Source organism: Mustelus asterias, chromosome 3, assembly GCF_964213995.1.
Source record: "Mustelus asterias chromosome 3, sMusAst1.hap1.1, whole genome shotgun sequence".
NCBI lineage: Eukaryota > Metazoa > Chordata > Chondrichthyes > Carcharhiniformes > Triakidae > Mustelus > Mustelus asterias.
Genome location: NC_135803.1, coordinates 70,901,358 through 70,920,467, shown reverse-complemented (window position 1 = coordinate 70,920,467; position 19,110 = coordinate 70,901,358). Strand labels below are relative to the sequence as shown.

General features: G+C 43.0%; 1 protein-coding gene across 1 annotated transcript in view; it reads right to left on the bottom strand.

Moving 5' to 3' along the window:
* Positions 1-18,234, bottom strand: part of LOC144491828 (S-arrestin-like) — a 47,416-nt gene extending 29,182 nt beyond the window's left edge. Inside the window, exons 1-6 of the mRNA XM_078210120.1 lie at positions 18,226-18,234; positions 15,087-15,176; positions 8,803-8,863; positions 7,085-7,129; positions 4,339-4,535; positions 3,773-3,832 (exon numbers count right to left, since the gene is read on the bottom strand). Of these exons, the coding sequence (XP_078066246.1) occupies positions 3,773-3,832; positions 4,339-4,535; positions 7,085-7,129; positions 8,803-8,863; positions 15,087-15,176; positions 18,226-18,234 (462 nt within the window). The remainder of the gene's footprint in view (positions 1-3,772; positions 3,833-4,338; positions 4,536-7,084; positions 7,130-8,802; positions 8,864-15,086; positions 15,177-18,225) is intronic.
* Positions 18,235-19,110: the final 876 nt, after the last annotated feature.

Below are 19,110 nucleotides of genomic sequence, written 5' to 3'. Positions count from 1 at the left end.
AGGCTTCATTTGGAGTATTGCGTGCAGTTCTGGTCACCACACTACCAGAAGGATGTGGAAGCTTTGGAGAGCGTGCAAAGAAGGTTCACCAGGATGTTGCTTGGTCTCGAGGGTGTTGACTAAGAGGAGAGGTTGAACAAACTAGGATTGCCTTCACTGGAAAGACAGAGGCTGAGGGAAAACCTGATAAAGGTCTACAAAATTATGAGAGGCATAGATAGGGTGGATATTCAGAGGTTTTTTTCCTAGGGTGAAAATGTCAATTACAAGGGGGCACAGGTTCAAGGTGAGAGGGGGAAAGTTTAAAGGAGATGTGTGGGAGAAGTTTTTCATGCAGAGAGTGGGGTGCTTGGAAACACTGCCAGAGGATGTAGGGAAAGCAGGCACATTAGCAACAGTGAAGAGGCATCTGGATGGGTACATGAATAGGGAGGGAATAGAGGGATACAGACCGATTAAGGGCAGAAGGTATTTTTCTAGTTTTGTTAAGGCATCATGATAAGTCAGGCTTGGAATGTCGAAGGGCCTGTTCCTGTGCTGTACTTTTCTTTGTTCTTTCTTTATATTTTGTTCTTTCTTTGTTCTTTGATACAACCAAGTTAGTCAAGACACAATTTTCCTTTTGTAAATCCATGCTGGCTCTCACTGATTAACCCATGCCTTTTCAAATCAAAATTTATTTTTTCCCTGTACATCTTTTGCAATAACTTCCCATCATCAATTTTAGACTGATTAAACTGTATTTTTCTGGTTTATCCTTTCTTAATTGTGGTACCATTAGCAATCCTCCAGTTCTCTGGCAATGTTCCTGTATCTAATAAGATTTGAAAGATTGTGACCAGTGTCTCAGATGTTCCTGTATTCCATCTGGACCAGGTGACTTACCAACTTTCAGTAATGTTTAATATGTCTTCTCTATCTATTACTATCCTCTTACTACCTTCCCTCTCTTTTAGTGTAACTCTCATGTCAGCCATTTCCTTTGTGAAGTATGATGTAAAGCATTATTTTAGTACTTTTGCCATATGTGCTCTATGTGAAGATTTCCCTGCGGGTCCTGAAGAACTATTTCCTGAGTGAACTTATGGTAGCGTGGCCCTTTAAGGGCACAGTCACAGTGGCATATCAGAATCAAATGGCGACGTCCCAGTCTTGGTAATTAAAGGTCACAGACCTTGTCTAATGGGCCGTGGTTGGTTAAAGCAAATAACACTGGAAGTATTAAACGTGTGAGATGGAGGTTTTCAGGATATTCTGAGGTATTCCAGATGAATTAGGATGTATACCGGGAGCTAAAGCCAAAATCTACCTGAATCCGGGTGCAACGCCTACATTTTTTGGGGGCCATCCAGTGCCTGATGCCTTTCATCAGAAAGTTGAAGTTGAACTCAGGAGGTTGGAAGATTTCGGTATCATAAAGCCCACACAATTCTCTGAATGGACTGCACGAATAGTCCCCATCCTTAAACCGGATCGTATCGTAAGAATTTGTAAGGATTGCAAATTAACCGTCAATAGAGCAGCTCAGATAGATAGATACCCCATTCCTACAATTGAAGATCTCTACACAAAACTAGCCGGAGGTTTAAAATATACAAAATTAGACCACAGACATGCCTATCAGCATGGAGTTGGATGAGGATTCGTAAAGGCTGGTTACAATCAACATTCATAAGGAACTGTATCAGTATACAAGGTTGCCTTTTGGAGTATTATCAGCCTGTGCCATTTTCCAATGTACAATGGAGAGACTATCACAAGGCAGACCTAACTTAGTGGTTTGTCTTGATGGCGTACCTTGCCTGAAGAATATAGATCAAATTTGAAGTATTGGGGTAGTTTAAAGAAGCAGTTGTGAAATTGAAATGGGAGAAATGTACATTCCAATCAGAGAAAGTCACATTTTTAGGTTTTAGGGTCAATATAAAAGGATCACATCTTTTGGAAGAGAAAGTAAAAGACCATCTAAGGAAGACAGCAATGATGGACATAAGGGATCAAGAGGCCACTGGTGCTGTAATTTTGAAGGTGTCAGGCTACATTATTGGGATTTCGGTTGAGAATATGGGACCAGAGCAACCAATGCTCATGGTAACTGAGAAGCCAGCAGCTACTGAAGAGCACCTAGACCTTGGGTTGATAGGTCTGTCGTTTGCCTCTGTCTGGTCTGATCCTTCAAATTACAAAGAGCCTACCACAGAACTGAGGCACTCTACCAGAGCCCGGAAGTTTCTGGACGGACTAAACTTATGATGTATTTTTCCATGGAATATTCCTGTTGCCTTTTTATGAAAAAAATTATTTACCTTACGAATCCTGTTCTTTGTTCCTCTATAGGGAAATTCTGGAGTTAAGAGGGAAGGAGTATGGTAGCGTAACCCTTTAAGAGGGCGTTACCTGAGGGCCATGTGATCGGGCCAGAGCCTATGAATTGTCAAGGCAGGAAGCTGAGCCAATTAGGAATGAGGTTGAGGAGTCTGATCTTTTGTATATATAATTATTTATTGTTGGCAATAAAGTCTTTGTTAATTCAACCCACATTGAGTCGCCCTTGATCTACTATAGAACTGCTGTACTTTGTGGCTGGAATCTCATTCTGGAGTCTAATTTTGATGGTGGCTGTGGAAGTGTGTGCGATTTCTTCTGTGGGACAGAATGGCTGTTCAGCTTATTGCATATGCATCTGCAAAAAGCCCAGAGCTCATTGATTCTTGCATCAGGGGCAGGCAGGACTTCACCATCCCCATTTTTAACCTCATGAGGATTGAATGTCTATGCGCCATATTTAAAGGACACCCGGAAAAACTGCACTTTCCCTTTCAACTTTGTCCAGGCAGTACTCCACCCAACCCTGCTAAACCTTCCTCCCTTTTTTGGTCCATCCTCCATGCAATTTGCACTGCCACCACCCAGATTCAAATGTACTCTGGCATTTATAGATACTTCCCAAAGAGGATAATGCAGTGGCAGCTCACCATTAACTATAGAAATCTAACTCGCCAGGTACACATCAGTTACATGCAGTTGGGAATGTGAACTTTCTAATTTCTCGCTGGCAGGGAACCTAATTCTGGTGAAATGACCTTTTAATGAGCATACATTTTGTGCTAACACATGAGAAAGAGCCTCCTACCATTGTTTGCCGAGAAGTTCAAATCACCTTTAAAATGCTGAGAATATAATTGCTAAGGTTCATCCAATCGTCGGGAAACTGAGTTTGACTGCCTGCCAGGCTCCCTGTTGCCAGTGGGCCTGGAAAATACTGCCCTATATGTTTATAAAATCTTTTGTGTTCAATTTAATCTTAGCTGCTAATTTGTTCTCATAAACTCTCTTTACCTCCCACATTAGCATCTTCAATTCCCTCCTGTACTTTCCATAATCTTCCTGGTCATTAACTGAATCCTGCTCCTAATATTTGTCATGCACTTCCTTTATCTATTTTATTTGATTTTTTTTTCTTTGCCATCCATGGAGCATTAGCTTTGGAAATTCATTCTTTTCCCTTTAAAGGAATATGCCTGGTTTCTCCCCAAATTATCTCTTCCCTGATCTGCATCACTTCTCCACCTATGCATTTACATGCACTTGCCCTCTTGTTTCTATACAGGTGAGCATGTGGCATTGGAGTAATCGCTTGAGGTCTTTTTTAATATCTTCTTCCTAACTCCTGAAATTCTCCCAATATCATTGGTACCAATGTGACTTCCAACTGCTTCCTTTTTGCTCACAGTGTGCCCTACACTCACTCTGGAGAACTTTCAGATCTTACCTTTTCTGGGTCGTTGACAGCAGGCTGAAGACATACAGAACAGGGAAGATGGTTTGGGAACTGTTAAAGGGAAAGACATAAATGTTAACTGTGGCAATCAGATAATCTAACGCTTAGAGTAGTAGCCTCACTTCGTTTGCATTCCTCTTCATTAGCTGTTCCCTTATTTTGATGCTTCACCCCAGCCTTTCTTCACACAGTGACCTTTCTAGTCAAGCTCCTTTGACCTTGCAGGAAATGACCACGTCGCTTCCATGGCTGAAGCTGCCTTACAGATACTTGATCAACTTTGTGTGCCACGCACTCTATTTCATTCAATCACATGGGAATTTCCATAAAACCTGAGTGTGCCTGAGGCTCGAATCCTGCTCCCATATTTGGGAAGTTTTATTAACTTGGTGATTTGGCTGCAGTGATGAACTGGAATCCAGATGATAATCTGGTTCATTTTGGTAGGAATGGCCATGATATCAAGCCCTCTGCTCAACCAACTCTTCCCACCCCATCAGCTGAAATCCTGCTCAACCAAAGTCTTTTCTGTTGCTAATGCAGGTTGCAGAACACACCTCAAAGCAGAAGGGCAAAGCTTTGTCTCCGATCTTCTTTATCAGACGTTCCTGTGCCTTGGTCAGGGGTTTTGCCTGCTCGCCTGTTGGAGGGTACACCTGGATTGTGGAGACATATAGGTCTCTTCTAAATGCCTGGCCAATCATCTCTATGTCCTCTGATCCATAGTGGAAAATACAGTTCAATCTGCAATAAACTGAGGATAGATCAAGAGCATAAGATTAGACAGATAGGAAGAATTGAAGAAAGAAGTGATAGTGGGGAAATACACAGCAGGTCAGTGGGATCTTCAGGAAGCAAGTGGGGTCAGTTTGTGCCGACAAAATATATTCAAGCAGCTCCAAAATGGCTGCCCTTGGAGACCTGACAAAATATTCTACCTACTTGCATGTTCTCCTCATCAGCACCTCATGCCTGAAACCACAGTGTTCTAAAAGTGGGGCAATTTGCATACAAGTGTGGACTATTTCTGAATGGTGACTTTACGTGATGCCTTTGCATCCCATAATGGCAATTTAAAATTTCCCTCAGGCCCGCACAGCCAGTCCTTCCCAACCCAAAATAAAGGTGTAATGCCAAGTCCATTTACAAATGTGCTATTCATTGAAATCTGTTTGTGAATTCTGAAGTGAAATTAAAGGAATGTTAAACAAAAGTCAAAATTCAGGCCCGATTTTGAACCATCTAATCCCTCTGGTGTCGCCATCACATCTGGCCTCCGCTGATGGAAACCATCAGTGGTTTTTGCCAGCGTGACATCACGCTGGCGACATGGTAAGCATCCGTGACACTGTAAGATGCCGCGCAGGACACGTTAATGTCATGCATATCATGACATTAAGTTTTAAGTTTAAGTTTATTTATTAGTGTCACAAGTAGGCTTACATTAACACTGCAATGAAGTTATTGTGAAAATCCCCGAGTCGCCGCACGCCGGTGCCTGTTCTGATACACTGAGGGAGAATTTAGCATGGCCAATGCACCTAAGCAGCACGTCTTTTGGACTGTCGGAGGAAATCGGAGCAGCTGGAGGAAATCTCACAGATATGGGGAAAACATGCAGACTCCGAACAGACAGTGGCCCAAGCCGGGAATCGAACCCAGGTCCCTGGCACTGTGAAGCAGCACTGCTAACCACTGTGCCGCCCTAATATGCTAATCAGGCCGGGAACTATGTGCATGGTGCCAAACCGGGTACGAACCCAATTTCTGGCCTTGCATGCAATCTTACTGGCTTGCCGCATTGATTGGCAAGTGTGGCGAGCCAGTAGGATCATGGCTGCAGTATTTTTCTACAGAGAATCAGTTTGTGTGGAAGGAATGCAGCAGATGCTGAGAAAGTAGCCCAATTACTCATTTTAGTCATGTAAGCGTCTATTTAACAGAAGGCTTAATGGGGTGCTTTTTGATTAAAGTGATCAGGAGAGTTAGGTATACAGGGACAGAGTCATGTGAGACTAGAAATGGGAGGAGCTAGGCTTGTAGAAGAAAAGAAGTTTCATTTTCATTTTAAAAAGGTAGTTGCTGACTGCAGCTAGTTAAAGGAAGAAGCCTGGAAGCTCTCTGTCCCTGAAAACACCTCTCTGAAAACTCCAAGGCGGTTACCAAGTCAAAGCAAGTATGCTTGGATTTGCTGACTATGTTTAAAATGGGGTTTGAGTCTATAAGAGAAATATTGCTTAATTGGAACTGAATAGTAATAAGTTAGAGGCTGAGTTTGTCTCTTTTCATGTTTAAAGATTGTTCAACGTTTAAGAGTTAAACTGCTCCATTGTTTTAGAGATATATTTAAATTGTGCTATGAATAAAGTTTGTTTTGATAAAACGATCCCTAACTTTTCAGTGGAATCACTCCTGAGGCAAAGTATCCTTTCCTCATATTTATGCCAAAATAGAAAATTGTTGGGGTCCAGTCTGACTCCGTAATATACCTTGGCATTTCAGATCTGGCCCCCTATCACTGAAGTGATCGAGAAAGCCACTAGATAACACCACTAATGGTTCAAGAATGAAAGAAGGGCTTGAATTTCTATTGCACCTTTCATAAATTTAGGGCATTCCCAAGTATTTAATAAAATAATGAAGCATAGTCACTGTTTTAATGTAGGAAACTCAGGAAACTAACATGTGCACAGAAAAGTCCCACAAACAGCAACATGTTAATGATCACATAATCTGTTTTAGTGATGTTTGATTGAAGAACAAATATTGGCCAAAACACCAGGGAGGAAGTTTCATAGGATCCTTAATATCCATTTTTCTGGGCAGATAGGGTCTTGGTTTATTATCTTAATTAAAAGATGGCACTTCTGTTAGTGCAGCACTCACTTAAGAAGTTCCAACATCGGTGCCACCTTCTCAAGGCAAGTGACAACGGGTAATAAATCGGAGCCTTTCTGACATCTTGGGAATTAATAAGAATAAAATGAGGTTTTTAAACGATCAACACCTCCATTAAACCCGGGACAAAAGAGAGTGGGTAGGCGAGTGGGTAAGTAAAATATTTGTCTCTAACGTCAGATATCAGAAGCTGTCACTTCTGGGTCTCATTCCACTGTGTTGGAGACTAACTCTGATCCAAATCCACTTTCAAAAGTGTGCTGAGTATTTTGGGGCTAAATTTTATTTGGAGTTTTTTTCCTGTAAAAACTCAATCAGTGGTGTGAAGACATGATGACTGTGTGAACTGGTTCACTTCACAAGCGGAGAGGGCCCTTCTCATACTGCTGATGGCACAGAACTCACCCTTTTGTTCCTTTAAGTAACCGGTGTCCACCAGCAGCACGCCATCTACAGAGAGAAGCAGAATATTGGTTACACCGACTTTACATGATGCCCGTGCATCCCATAATGGCAATTCATAACTTCCCTCAGGCCCACTCAACCAGCCCTTCTCAACCCAAAGTAAAGATGTAAACTACAAAAGCCAAGTCCACACACCTTCAATCAATTTAAACACCAGCACTACAGACACAAATGAATTTGAGATATTAAAAAAATCTGCCAGAGGCTTCGCCACTGATGTCTTGTGGAAAGTGCATGTATGGGGACTTTGCGGGAGGACAGAATTGGTTTAAGCTATGGTGTTAGCCACAGTAAAACTAACACTGGACATTCATTGCCTAGGCTTGCTAGACTAGCCACTTGAGTCAGTTACCAAGAGGCTACAAGTGGAACCTGTACGCAATCATGAGCTGACACTTTCAAAGAGCAAGATTCAGTTAGTCATCGAATTGTACAGCAAGGAAGGAGTCTACATTCCATCCTGCGTGTGCTAGCGCTTCATAAAAGCTATCCAATTTGTCCCACTCATCTACTCTTTCCCCATAACCTGACAAATATTTTCTTTTCAAGTAAGTATCCAATTTGTTTTTGAAAGTTACTGTTGAACCTGCTTCCAGCCACTTACTCTAGGTCACAACAGCTCACTGAGTAAAGACAAATCTCCTAGTCAACTTCTCTGGTTCTTCTGCCAATTGCATTAAATCTCTGGTTACTGATCGTTCTGCCAGTGAAAATATATAGTGTGTCAGAGTGAGACCTCCAAATAAGGGACACTACCCCACAGAGTCAGACCCCAGAGTGAGAGACTCTACCCCACAGAGTCAGACCCCAGAGCGAGAGACACTACCCCACAGAGTCAGACCCCAGAGTGAGGTACACTACCCCACAGAGTCAGACCCCAGAGTGAGGGACACTACCCCACAGTCAGACCCCAGAGTGAGGGACACTACCCCACAGTCAGACCCCAGAGTGAGGGACACTACCCCACAGAGTCAGACCCCAGAGTGAGGGACACTACCCCACATAGTCAGACCCCAGAGTGAGGTACACTACCCCACAGAGTCAGACCCCAGAGTGAGGGACACTACCCCACAGTCAGACCCCAGAGTGAGGGACACTACCCCACAGTCAGACCCCAGAGTGAGGGACACTACCCCACAGAGTCAGACCCCAGAGTGAGACACACTACCCCACAGAGTCAGACCCCAGAGCGAGGGACACTACCCCACAGTCAGACCCCAGAGTGAGAGACACTACCCCACACAGTCAGACCCCAGAGTGAGAGACACTACCCCACACAGTCAGACCCCAGAGTGAGAGACACTACCCCACAGTCAGACCCCAGAGTGATGGACACTACCCCACAGTCAGACCCCAGAGTGAGGGACACTACCCCACAGTCAGACCCCAGAGTGATGGACACTACCCCACAGAATTAGATTTTCCAGGCGGTCTATGGCACTCACAGCCTGGAGTGAGATCTGAGAGCAGGAAGACAGATTGGATTCATAGAAATCATAGAAACCCTACAGTGCAGAAGGAGGCCATTCGGCCCATCGAGTCTGCACCGACCTGCAGTAGGAACTCTTCCTAATACTTTGATGTGGTTAAAAGTGGAAGAAAATGATAAATTACCGTGTTATTGTGGAACAGGAAAGACCAGTCAGCGATTCACTTACCCACAGGGTCAGTATGGCTGCCATGATCCACAAAGTTTCTTTTGCTTAAATAAGTGGCAATCTATAAAAGAATTAAAGCAGATAGTGTAGTTAGAAATGATTGGCAATATTATAAGACAATTTCTTGCTATACCTTTTCCATTAAATGAATGCATCCTTTAACCTGCTGTCAAGTAATCCAAACAGAAAATAGCAGAAAAATAAACCATGTCAACAGAATTTAGCAAGTCAATTTAGTAAAGGAACAAAAAAAAACATTGGAGAGTTTAAATGAATAAGGAAACAGGGACAGTGCAGAGTTTAAAATAACCAGAGTATAGAGATGGGGACAGTGTAGAGATTAAAATAACTGGAGCACAGAGATAGGGACAATGCGGAATTTCAAATAACTGGTGTTGTCATTGATGAAGACGAACATCTCGCCAAGGCCATCCCCACACCCCCACTTCTTGCCTTCAAACAACCGCACAACCTCAAACAGACCATTGTCCGCAGCAAACTACCCAGCCTTCAGGAGAACAGTGACCAAGACACCACACAACCCTGCCACAGCAACCTCTGCAAGACGTGCCGGATCATCGACACAGATGCCATCATCTCACGTGAGAACACCATCCACCAGGTACACGGTACATACTCTTGCAACTCGGCCAACGTTGTCTACCTGATACGCTGCAAGAAAGGATGTCCCGAGGCATGGTACATTGGGGAAACTATGCAGACGCTGCGACAACGGATGAATGAACACCGCTCGACAATCACCAGGCAAGACTGTTCTCTTCCTGTTGGGGAGCACTTCAGCGGTCACGGGCATTCGGCCTCTGATATTCGGGTAAGCGTTCTCCAAGGCGGCCTTCGCGACACACGACAGCGCAGAGTCGCGGAGCAGAAACTGATAGCCAGGTTCCGCACACACAAGGACGGCCTCAACCGGGATATTGGGTTTATGTCACACTATTTCACATAAATATTTCTGCTTTTTTCCTCCTGAGTCTTTATCATGCGATCCTAGAATCAGAATTTATGTCACACTATTTGTAACTCCCACAGTTGCGTGGACCTGCAGAGTTTCACTGGCTGTCTTGTCTGGAGACAATACACATCTTTTTAGCCTGTCTTGATGCTCTCCCCACTCCCATTGTTTTGTTTCTTAAAGACTGGATTAGTTGTAAGTATTCGCATTCCAACCATTATTCATGTAAATTGAGTCTGTGTCTTATAAGTTCTGTTTGTGAACAGAATTCCCACTCACCTGAAGAAGGGGCTCAGAGCCTCGAAAGCTTGTGTGGCTTTTGCTACCAAATAAACCTGTTGGACTTTAACCTGGTGTTGTTAAACTTCTTACTGTGTATAGAGATAGGGACAGTGCAGAGTTTAAAATTATAATAGGGGGCTGAGAACACAGCCTCATGGGGCATCGGTGTTGAGGATGATCATGGAGGAGGTGTTGTGGAGTATAGAGATAGGGGGACTGTGTGGAGTTTAAAATAACTGGAGCATAGAGATAGGGATATTGAGTTTAAAATAACTGGAGTATCGAAATGGGGAGAGTGTAGAGGTTACAACAATTGGATGAGAGAGGAAGAGTGTAGATTTTAAAGTAACTCATGTAGTGAAATAGGGACAGTATAGAGTTTAAAACTGGAGTGTTGAGATAGCGACAGTGTGGAGTTTAAAGTAACAAGAATAGAGATAGGGACAGTGTAGAGTTTACAATAATTGGATTAGAGATTTTGATTTGATTTTGTGTCACATGTATTAACAGTGAAAAGTATTGTTTCTTGCACGCTATACAGACAAAGCATACCGTTCATAGAGAAGAAAACGAGAGAGTGCAGAATGTAATGTTACAGTCATAGCTAGGGTATAGAGAAAGATCAACTTAATGCAATGTAAGTCCATTCAAAAGTCTGACAGCAGCAGGGAAGAAGCTGTTCTTGAGTCGGTTGGTACGTGACCTCAGACTTTTGTATCTTTTTCCCGACGGAAGAAGGTAGAAGAGAGAATGTCCGGAGAGTGTGGGGTCCTTAGTTATGCTGGCTGCTTTGCCAAGGTAGCAGGAAGTGTAGACAGAGTCAATGGATGGGAGGCTGGTTTGCGTGATGGATTGGGCTACATTCACGATGTTTTGTCGTTCCTTGCGGTCTTGGGCAGAGCAGGAGCCACACCAAGCTGTGATACAACCAGAAAGAATGCTTTCTACAGTGCATCTTTAAAAGTTGAACAGAGTTGTAGCTTACATCCAAATGTCCTTAGTCTTCTGAGAAAGTAGAGGCGTTGGTGGGCTTTCTTAACTATAGTTTGGCAGGGGGAGACCAGGACAGGTTGTTGGTGATCTGGACACCTAAAACCTTGAAGCTCTCGACCCTTTCTACTTTGTCCCCATTGATGTAGACAGGGGCTTTACACTTCTTGAAGTCGATGACAATCTCCTTCATTTTGTTGACATTGATGGAAAGATTATTGTTGCCACACCAGTTCACCAGATTCTCTATCTCATTCCTGTACTCTGTCTTGTCACTGTTTGAGATCCAGCCCACTACGGTGGTGTCGTCAGCAAACTTGAAAATTGAATTGGAGGGGAATTTGGCCACATAGTCATAGATGTATAAGAATTATAATAGGGGGCTGAGAACACAGCCTCATGGGGCATCAGTGTTGAGGATGATCATGGAGGAGGTGTTGTGCCTAACCTTACTGATTGTGGTCTGTGAGATAGGAAGTTCAGGATCCAGAGAGAGAGAGTATAGATTTTAAAATAACTGCTGTAAAGAAATAGGGACATTGTGGTGTTTAAAACTGGAGTGTGGAGATGGGGACAGTATAGAGAAGTAGTATTAGACAAACTAATGGGGCTAAAAGCAGATAAGTTCCCTGGCCCTGATGGCATTCTTGGTTCCTAAAAGAAGTAGCTACAGTGATAGTGGTTGTATTGGTTGTAATTTTCCAAAATTCTTTGGATTCTGGAGAAGTGCTGGACAATTGAAAAACTGCAAATGTGACACTCCTATTCAAAAATGCAGGAAATCAAAAAGTGGGTAACGACCATTTAGCCTAACATCCATTGTTGCAAAAATATTAGAATCAATTATTGTGGACGTAGAAGCAGCACATTTGGAAATTCATAACCTAATGAAGCAGAATCAGCATGGCTTCATGAAAGGGAGACTAATTCATTAGCTTATCAAGTAAGTCTCAACCAGAATGGATAGAGGGGAACCAGTAGATGTGTTGTATTTGGACTTCCAGAGCGTGTTCGGCAAAGTACCTCACAAAAGGTTAGGTCACAAGATAAGAGCTCATGGTGTTAGAGGTAGTATATTTGCATGGATAGAGAATTGGCTAAAGGGCAGGAAACAGCAAGTGGGGATAAGGGGTTCTTTTTCAGGTTGGCAACCTGTAACTAGTGGGCTTCCACAGGGATCAATGCTGGGAGTGCAACTGTTTACAATATATATTAAGGACTTGGAAGAAGGAAGCAAATATACTGCAGCCAAATTTGCAAACGACACAAAATTAGGTGGAAAGGCAAGTTGCGAGAAGGATAAAAGCAGCTGACAAAAGGATATTGGTAGGTTAAGTGCACAGACTCGAGGGGTAAGTGGTCCAATCCTGTTCCTATGTTCCTTTCTTTATATGACGCTAGGATGGTTAGTGTTTCACTTGATTCTCTTCTCTTCGTCATCAGTCCATCTCCAAGTCACTCCTTACCCCTCCTCCTCCACCTACTACATCATCAACATGCTTCAATCAAGACGCAAGGCACCATCTCCCACTCCAACCTATTCTTTCCCATGGCCTGCAAAATGGAGAAGTCCTTAAGCACATCGCTTGTTCTTCCCCATTAAATCTGCAGGCTTCCAAAGCCCAAATTTACAGTTGCCAGATTAATGCTTGTCCTACTAGATTATTTCCCTATTCATATTTTAACCCTCATGCCTAGCACTGTATATATCCTGCTATCTGTGCCCAGTTCCCCCTGTTTAGACCAGGAGAACTGAAGGACATGGCTTACATTCGAGGTGGTGGTAAATTCCATACTATTCTCTGGGAATATTACTTTGTTGAGTGTGTGGTCAATTGATGGATAGATTACACATGGAGAAGGTGGTAGCATAGTAACATAGTAAAACTACAGCACAATACAGGCTCTTCAACCCACAAAGTTGTGCCGAACATGTCCCTACCTTAGCGATTACTAGGCTTACCTATAACCCTCTATCTTACTAAGTTCCATCTACTTATCTAAAAGTCTCTTAAAAGACCCTATCAAATCCGCCTCCACCACCGTTGCCGGCAGCCCATTCCACGCACCCACCACCCTCTGAGTGAAAAACTTACCCCTGACATCTCCTCTGTACCTACTCCCCAGCACCTTAACCTGTGTCCTCTTGTGGCAACCATTTCAGTCCTAGGAAAAAGCCTCTGACTGTCCACTCGATCAATACCTCTCAACATCTTATACACCTCTATCAGGTCACCCCTCATCCTTCGTCTCTCCAAGGAGAAAAGGCTGAGCTCACTCAACCTATCCTCATAAGGCATGCCCCCCAACCCAGGCAACATCCTTGTAAATCTCCTCTGCACCCTTTCTATGGCTTCCACATCCTTCCTGTAATGAGGCGACCAGGACTGAGCACAGTACTCCAAGTGGGGTCTGACCAGAGTCCTATATAGCTGCAACATTATCTCACAACTCCTAAACTCAATTCCTCGATTGATGAAGGCCAGTACACCATACGTCTTCTTAACCACAGCCTCAACCTGCACAGCTGCTTTGAGCGTCCTATGAACTCGGACCCCAAGATCCTTCTGATCTTCCACACTGCCAAGAGTCCTACCATTAATATTATATTCCGCCATCCTATTTGACCTGCCAAAATGAACCACCTCACACTTATCTGGGTTAAACTCCATCTGCCACTTCTCCACCCAGTCTTGCATCCTGTCAATGTCTCGCTGCAACTTCTGACATCCCTCCACACTATCCACGACACCTCCAACCTTTGTGTCATCAGCAAACTTACCAACCCATCCCTCCACTTCCTCATCCAGGTCATTTATAAAAATCACAAAGAGTAAGGGTCCCAGAACAGATCCCTGGGCACTCCACTGGTGATTGACCTCCATTCAGAATATGACCCATCTATAACCACTCTTTGCCTTCTGTGGGCAAGCCAGTTCTGGATCCACAAAGCTATGACCCCTTGGATCCCATGCCCCCTCACTTTCTCAATATGCCTTGCATGGAGCACCTTATCAAATGCCTTGATTAGCAGTTAACACAGTGATTGATTCAAAGGCAACTTAGAACAATTTATGTAGTAAAATTGTATTTTGGGTTACAATACATGAATAATTTGAGGCACAACTAATGATAAGTGCTCAGGAGAAGCAAGTGAATTTAGACCTTTGCTTTCCAACATAGCAGTTTTCCATGTCTCATGTCTTGGTCTTTATGGACTAATTCACTGAAAATAATTATCTTAATTAGTTAATCAATTATCTCTGCATCATGCAACTATGAAGATAGCAGAAGGTGAATCTATGGTCTTTTTCCTCAAGCTGTTCCTGAGAATTCTGGGGTGCCCAGTTTTCCTGGACTTGGGATGCCTGGTGCTGCAGGTCCTGGCATGTCCTGACTCTAATTGGTCACGGCATTACTCTGAGGAATGAACCAGTGAATGGCTGTCACTTATTTTGTTCAGCTGAAACAGGCACAATGTGTGTGCATGTTCTTTCTGACTGCACAGAACAGGGCACTGTGTAATATATGTAGCTTCCTGTACATGCAAATGGCCACGCATCGAGCCTGACTGACTTTTAAATTGGTCGTCAGCATTTTTCTTAGCAGACTGAGGATTGTTTACCAAATGTTGTCCAATCTTGGAATCACATATAATTATGGATGCTATGAATTGCATTTTGCAACTACAGACTGGTTGGGTACAGTCTGTAAGTTTATAAATAAATAATTCACAATGGGCAAGCTGTCTGGTTTAAATTTCAAACAATGCTTGGCAGTTAACTGTCGATCAGCATCAACTTGTGCATTCTCCATGGTAATGCCTCTACCAATCAGAGTTCACTTGCCAACCAATTAGTGTTTTCTTTTCAATCAGTCTGAAATTTTTGATTCCCCTTATATTGTATTCTATGGTTAGGTTCCATAGCATGGTAGATTGTATAGAGCTTGTATGCACAGCAAAAACTTTTCTTGTTCCGTTTGCTTGTGTTCTGAGAAGAAAAAAGAGGCAAGAAAGAGAAGAAGAAAAAGTACAAACCGCTTTGTCACGAGACAGTTTTTTGTAGACAACGTTTTTCTTGTTAGCACTCATCCTTTGTGCAATGTCACTGTATGGTAAATGTGGAACCTGGGTGGAAGAAAAGGCAAAAAAATAATCTTGATCAACTCCTCAAAAATAGGATCTTTCATACACAGCAGAATAATAAAAAGAACATCCAAGCAAGGAACCAGGACTATGCACTGATTAATTCCTTTCACATTCTGGGACTGGAGAGGACAGTGGGTCAGGCACAGGCCTTTCACTTTCTGGGACTGCAGGGGCAGTGGGTCAGACACTATGCTTTCGCCCTCTGGGACTAGACAGGACAGTGGGTCAGAGACTATCCTTTCACACTCTGAAACTAGAGGACAGTGGGTCAGACACTGTCCTTTCACACTCTGGGACTGGAGAGGACAGTGGTTCAGGCACAGGCCTTTCACACCCTGGGACTGGATGGGACATTGGGTCGGACACTGTCCTTTCACACTCTGGCTCAAATACAAATATATAGACAAATCTTTGAAGATGGCAGGACAATGCGAGAAAGCTATTCAAAAGCAGATGGATCTTTGGTTTTATGACTAAAGCATAGATTACAAAAGTGGGTGGGATAGGCTTAATCTTTTTGAAACACTGGTTAGCTCCTAACTGGAATATTGTGGCAAAGTCTGGACACTCTGTTAAAGCTGTCAAAGGTTTAGAGTACAAGGGGATTTACTAGAGTAAATCATGAGTTATACAGAGAGACAAGAGCAACTGGACTTCTTCCCTCTAGAGCAAAGGATGTTAAGGAGAAATTTAATAGAGATGTAAAGATGTTTAGAATTTTCAATCATTTGATAGATTAAATCATTTTATCCCTTGTTTAACTCAAGAGAGGGGAGCAGGAGATTAGCAGCTTGAATGGAGGCTAGGAACCAGGAAGGGTGAGTCATCGGTGAGGCAGGCAGGGGCGGCCTGTGTTTTTAAACTTAATTCTGGGCAATCATGAGGACACTAATGCTGAGATGGCTAAAGTGAATTGGCAAATTAGGTTAAGGGAGAGGTCAACAGAGATGCAATGGCAAACATTTGATGGGATATTTCAGACAGAATAGATACATTCCAACAAGTAAGGAAAAGCCTTTGAGACGGACCCACCATCCATGGTTAACTAAAAAGGTTAAATATAGTATCAAACTTAATGAAACACATTTGATCGTGCAAAGACAGGTGGCAGGTCAGAAGATTGAACAGGATATAAGGAACAGCAATGAATGATAGGGATCAGTGCTGGGACCTCAACTCTTTACAATTTATATAAATGACTTGGATGAAGGGATGGTTGCCAAATTTGGTGATGACACAAAGACAGATAGGTAAGTAATTTGCAAAGAGGAGGCTGCAAAAATATACAGATAGGTTAAGTGCGTGGCCAAAGATTTAGCAAATGGAATATAATGTGAGAAAATTTGAAATTGTCCATTTTGGTAAGAAGAATAAAAAAGAAGCATGTTATCTAAATGGTGAGAAATTGGAGGGTGCAGAGGGATCCTGGTGTCCTAGTGCATGAATTATAAAAGGCTAATATGCAGACACAACGAGTAATTAAGGAAGTTAATGGTATGTTATTGTTTATTGCAAAGGGAATTGAATACAGAGGTAGGGAGGTTAAGCTTCGGTTGTAAAGGGCACAAATGAGACCACATTTGAAGTACTGTGTACAACATTGGTGACCTTATTTAGGAAAGGATGTAAATGCATAGGAAGCAATTCAGAGAAGGTTTAACACCAGGAATGGGTGGGCTGTCTTATGAGGAAAGGTTGGCCAATCTAGGCTTGTATCCACTAGAGTTTAGAACAGTGAGAGGCAGCTTAATTGAAACATAAAAGATTCTGAGGAGTTTTGACAGGGTGAATGTGGAAAGGACGTTTCCTCTTGTGGGAGAATCTAGAATGAAGGGTCAATGTTTAAAAATAAGGGGTCGTTCTTTTAAAATGGAGATGAGGAGAAATCTTTTCACTCTGAGGGTTGAGTGTCTTTGGAACTCTCTTCTGAAAAGGAGGTGGAAGCAGAATCTTTGAATATTTTTAAGGCAGAAGTCGATAGATTCTTGGTAGGCAAGGGGGTGGCAGGTTATCGGGAGTAGGCGGAATTCAGATTCGAGGTTACTGTCAGATCAGCCATGATCTTTTTAAATGGCAGAGCAAATTTGATGGGCTGAGTGGCCTACTCCTGCTCCTCGTTTGTATGTTTGATACTTTATTTTGGAAGAAACAATGTGATATTTTTGTTCACTTTTTATTTAGTGTTTACTTAAGTGTCCAGTTTCACCACTGTGTGGGATATGGCTGAACTTCAGTCCCAGCTGACCCTCCCATCTCTGCACTGTACAGCAGAGCGTCCAAGGACACTCTCAGCAGGGTTAATTAAAATGTTGTAGGAACTCAAAATCCTGTAAGGACACTGCCAATCAATACCCAGAGATGGATTCACATGTGGCCTGTATGATACCAGCCTTTGGGCTCTTAATTTTCTTACCTTAACTGATTGTTCCCACCAGTCCTCCTACACCACACCCAGTTCACATGCCCCTTCCCATTTTACTCTCCACACCCTCAATCACACCCTATGTCCTCTCCTAGATCCCTCTTCCACTCTTTCAATACCGTAACATCACTCCAACCACTCCCGCCTGCCATGGGAGTCAGAGTGAGCGAGGGGCAGATCATGGAAAGGTCCGTTAACCTTGGGCAGGATTTTACGGTTTCAGGAGGAGCGAGGGCGTAAAATCCCACCCATAGTGTCATAGTCTCTCTCCCTCAAACTGTAACTAAAATTCAATCATATTTTGCTCGCTACTACCCAGGGGTGTCTTCAACGAGACTGTTAATTATCCCCACCTCACTACACAATACCAGGCCTGCTCTCTGAATGTGCTGTTCTAAGAAACTATCCCAAACAAATCAATTAACTCCTTATCTAGGCTACCTTTCTCCATCTGACTTTTCCAGTCTTCATGTAAATTAAGATTTTCCATGATGATCTCTGTGCCTTTCTGACAAGCTCCAATTATTTCTTCCTTTATGCTCTACCCTACCATGAGCTTACTATTAGGCGGGGGCCTGTACACAACTCCCACAAGTAACTTCTTACCTTTACCATTTCTCATCTCTACCCAAACTATTTCCATATCCTGATTTCCTGAACTTAGGCCATCCCGCCCTATTGTGCTAATAACATCATTGACTGACAGAGCCACCCCTCCACTTTTTCCTCACTCCCTGTCCTTCTCAAGTATCTTGTGCCCTTCAATATTCAGGTCCCAATCTATGTCCTCCTGCAGCCAGGTCTCCATAAAGGCTATCAAATTGTACTTATTTTAATGTGCGCTCTCAGTTAATCTGTTTTGTATCAAACACTTTGTGCATTTGGATACAGAGCTTTTAGTTTTATCCTTTTATCTTTTTTTCTCATCTCTCATCTCATCTGTTGATTTACTGTCAGATTTGTACTTTCTATCTCTTCCTGTAATGGTCTGTTTTTCATTTCCCGTAATAACACCTTTCTCTTTTGCCTTGTCTCTGATCTTTGATTTAGCAGATCTTCCCAAATTTGAAACCTTGCTCAAATAATTTAGTTTAAAACTCTCTCTACTTCCCAGTTATGTGGCCCACAAGAACATGAGTCCCAGCATGGTTCAGGTGTAGACTGTCCCAAAGGTAGAGATCCCACTTTCCCCAGTATTGGTGCTTGCGCCCCACGAACCGGAACCCTTTCCTCCCACACCAGTCTTTAAGCCACTCTTATGTTTCACTAATCTGATTTGTCGTATGCCAATTTGCACTTAGCTCAGGTAATAATCTAGAGATCATGACCTTTGAGGTTCTGCTTCCTTAGTTCCAAGATCCTCATATTGACTATGCAGAACCTCCTTCTTTGACCTGCCTATGTCATTGGTATATACATGGAGCGGAACGACTGGTCCTCCCCCTCCCACTGCACCTGCCACTCTAGCCCTGAGCAGATATTCCCGAACCC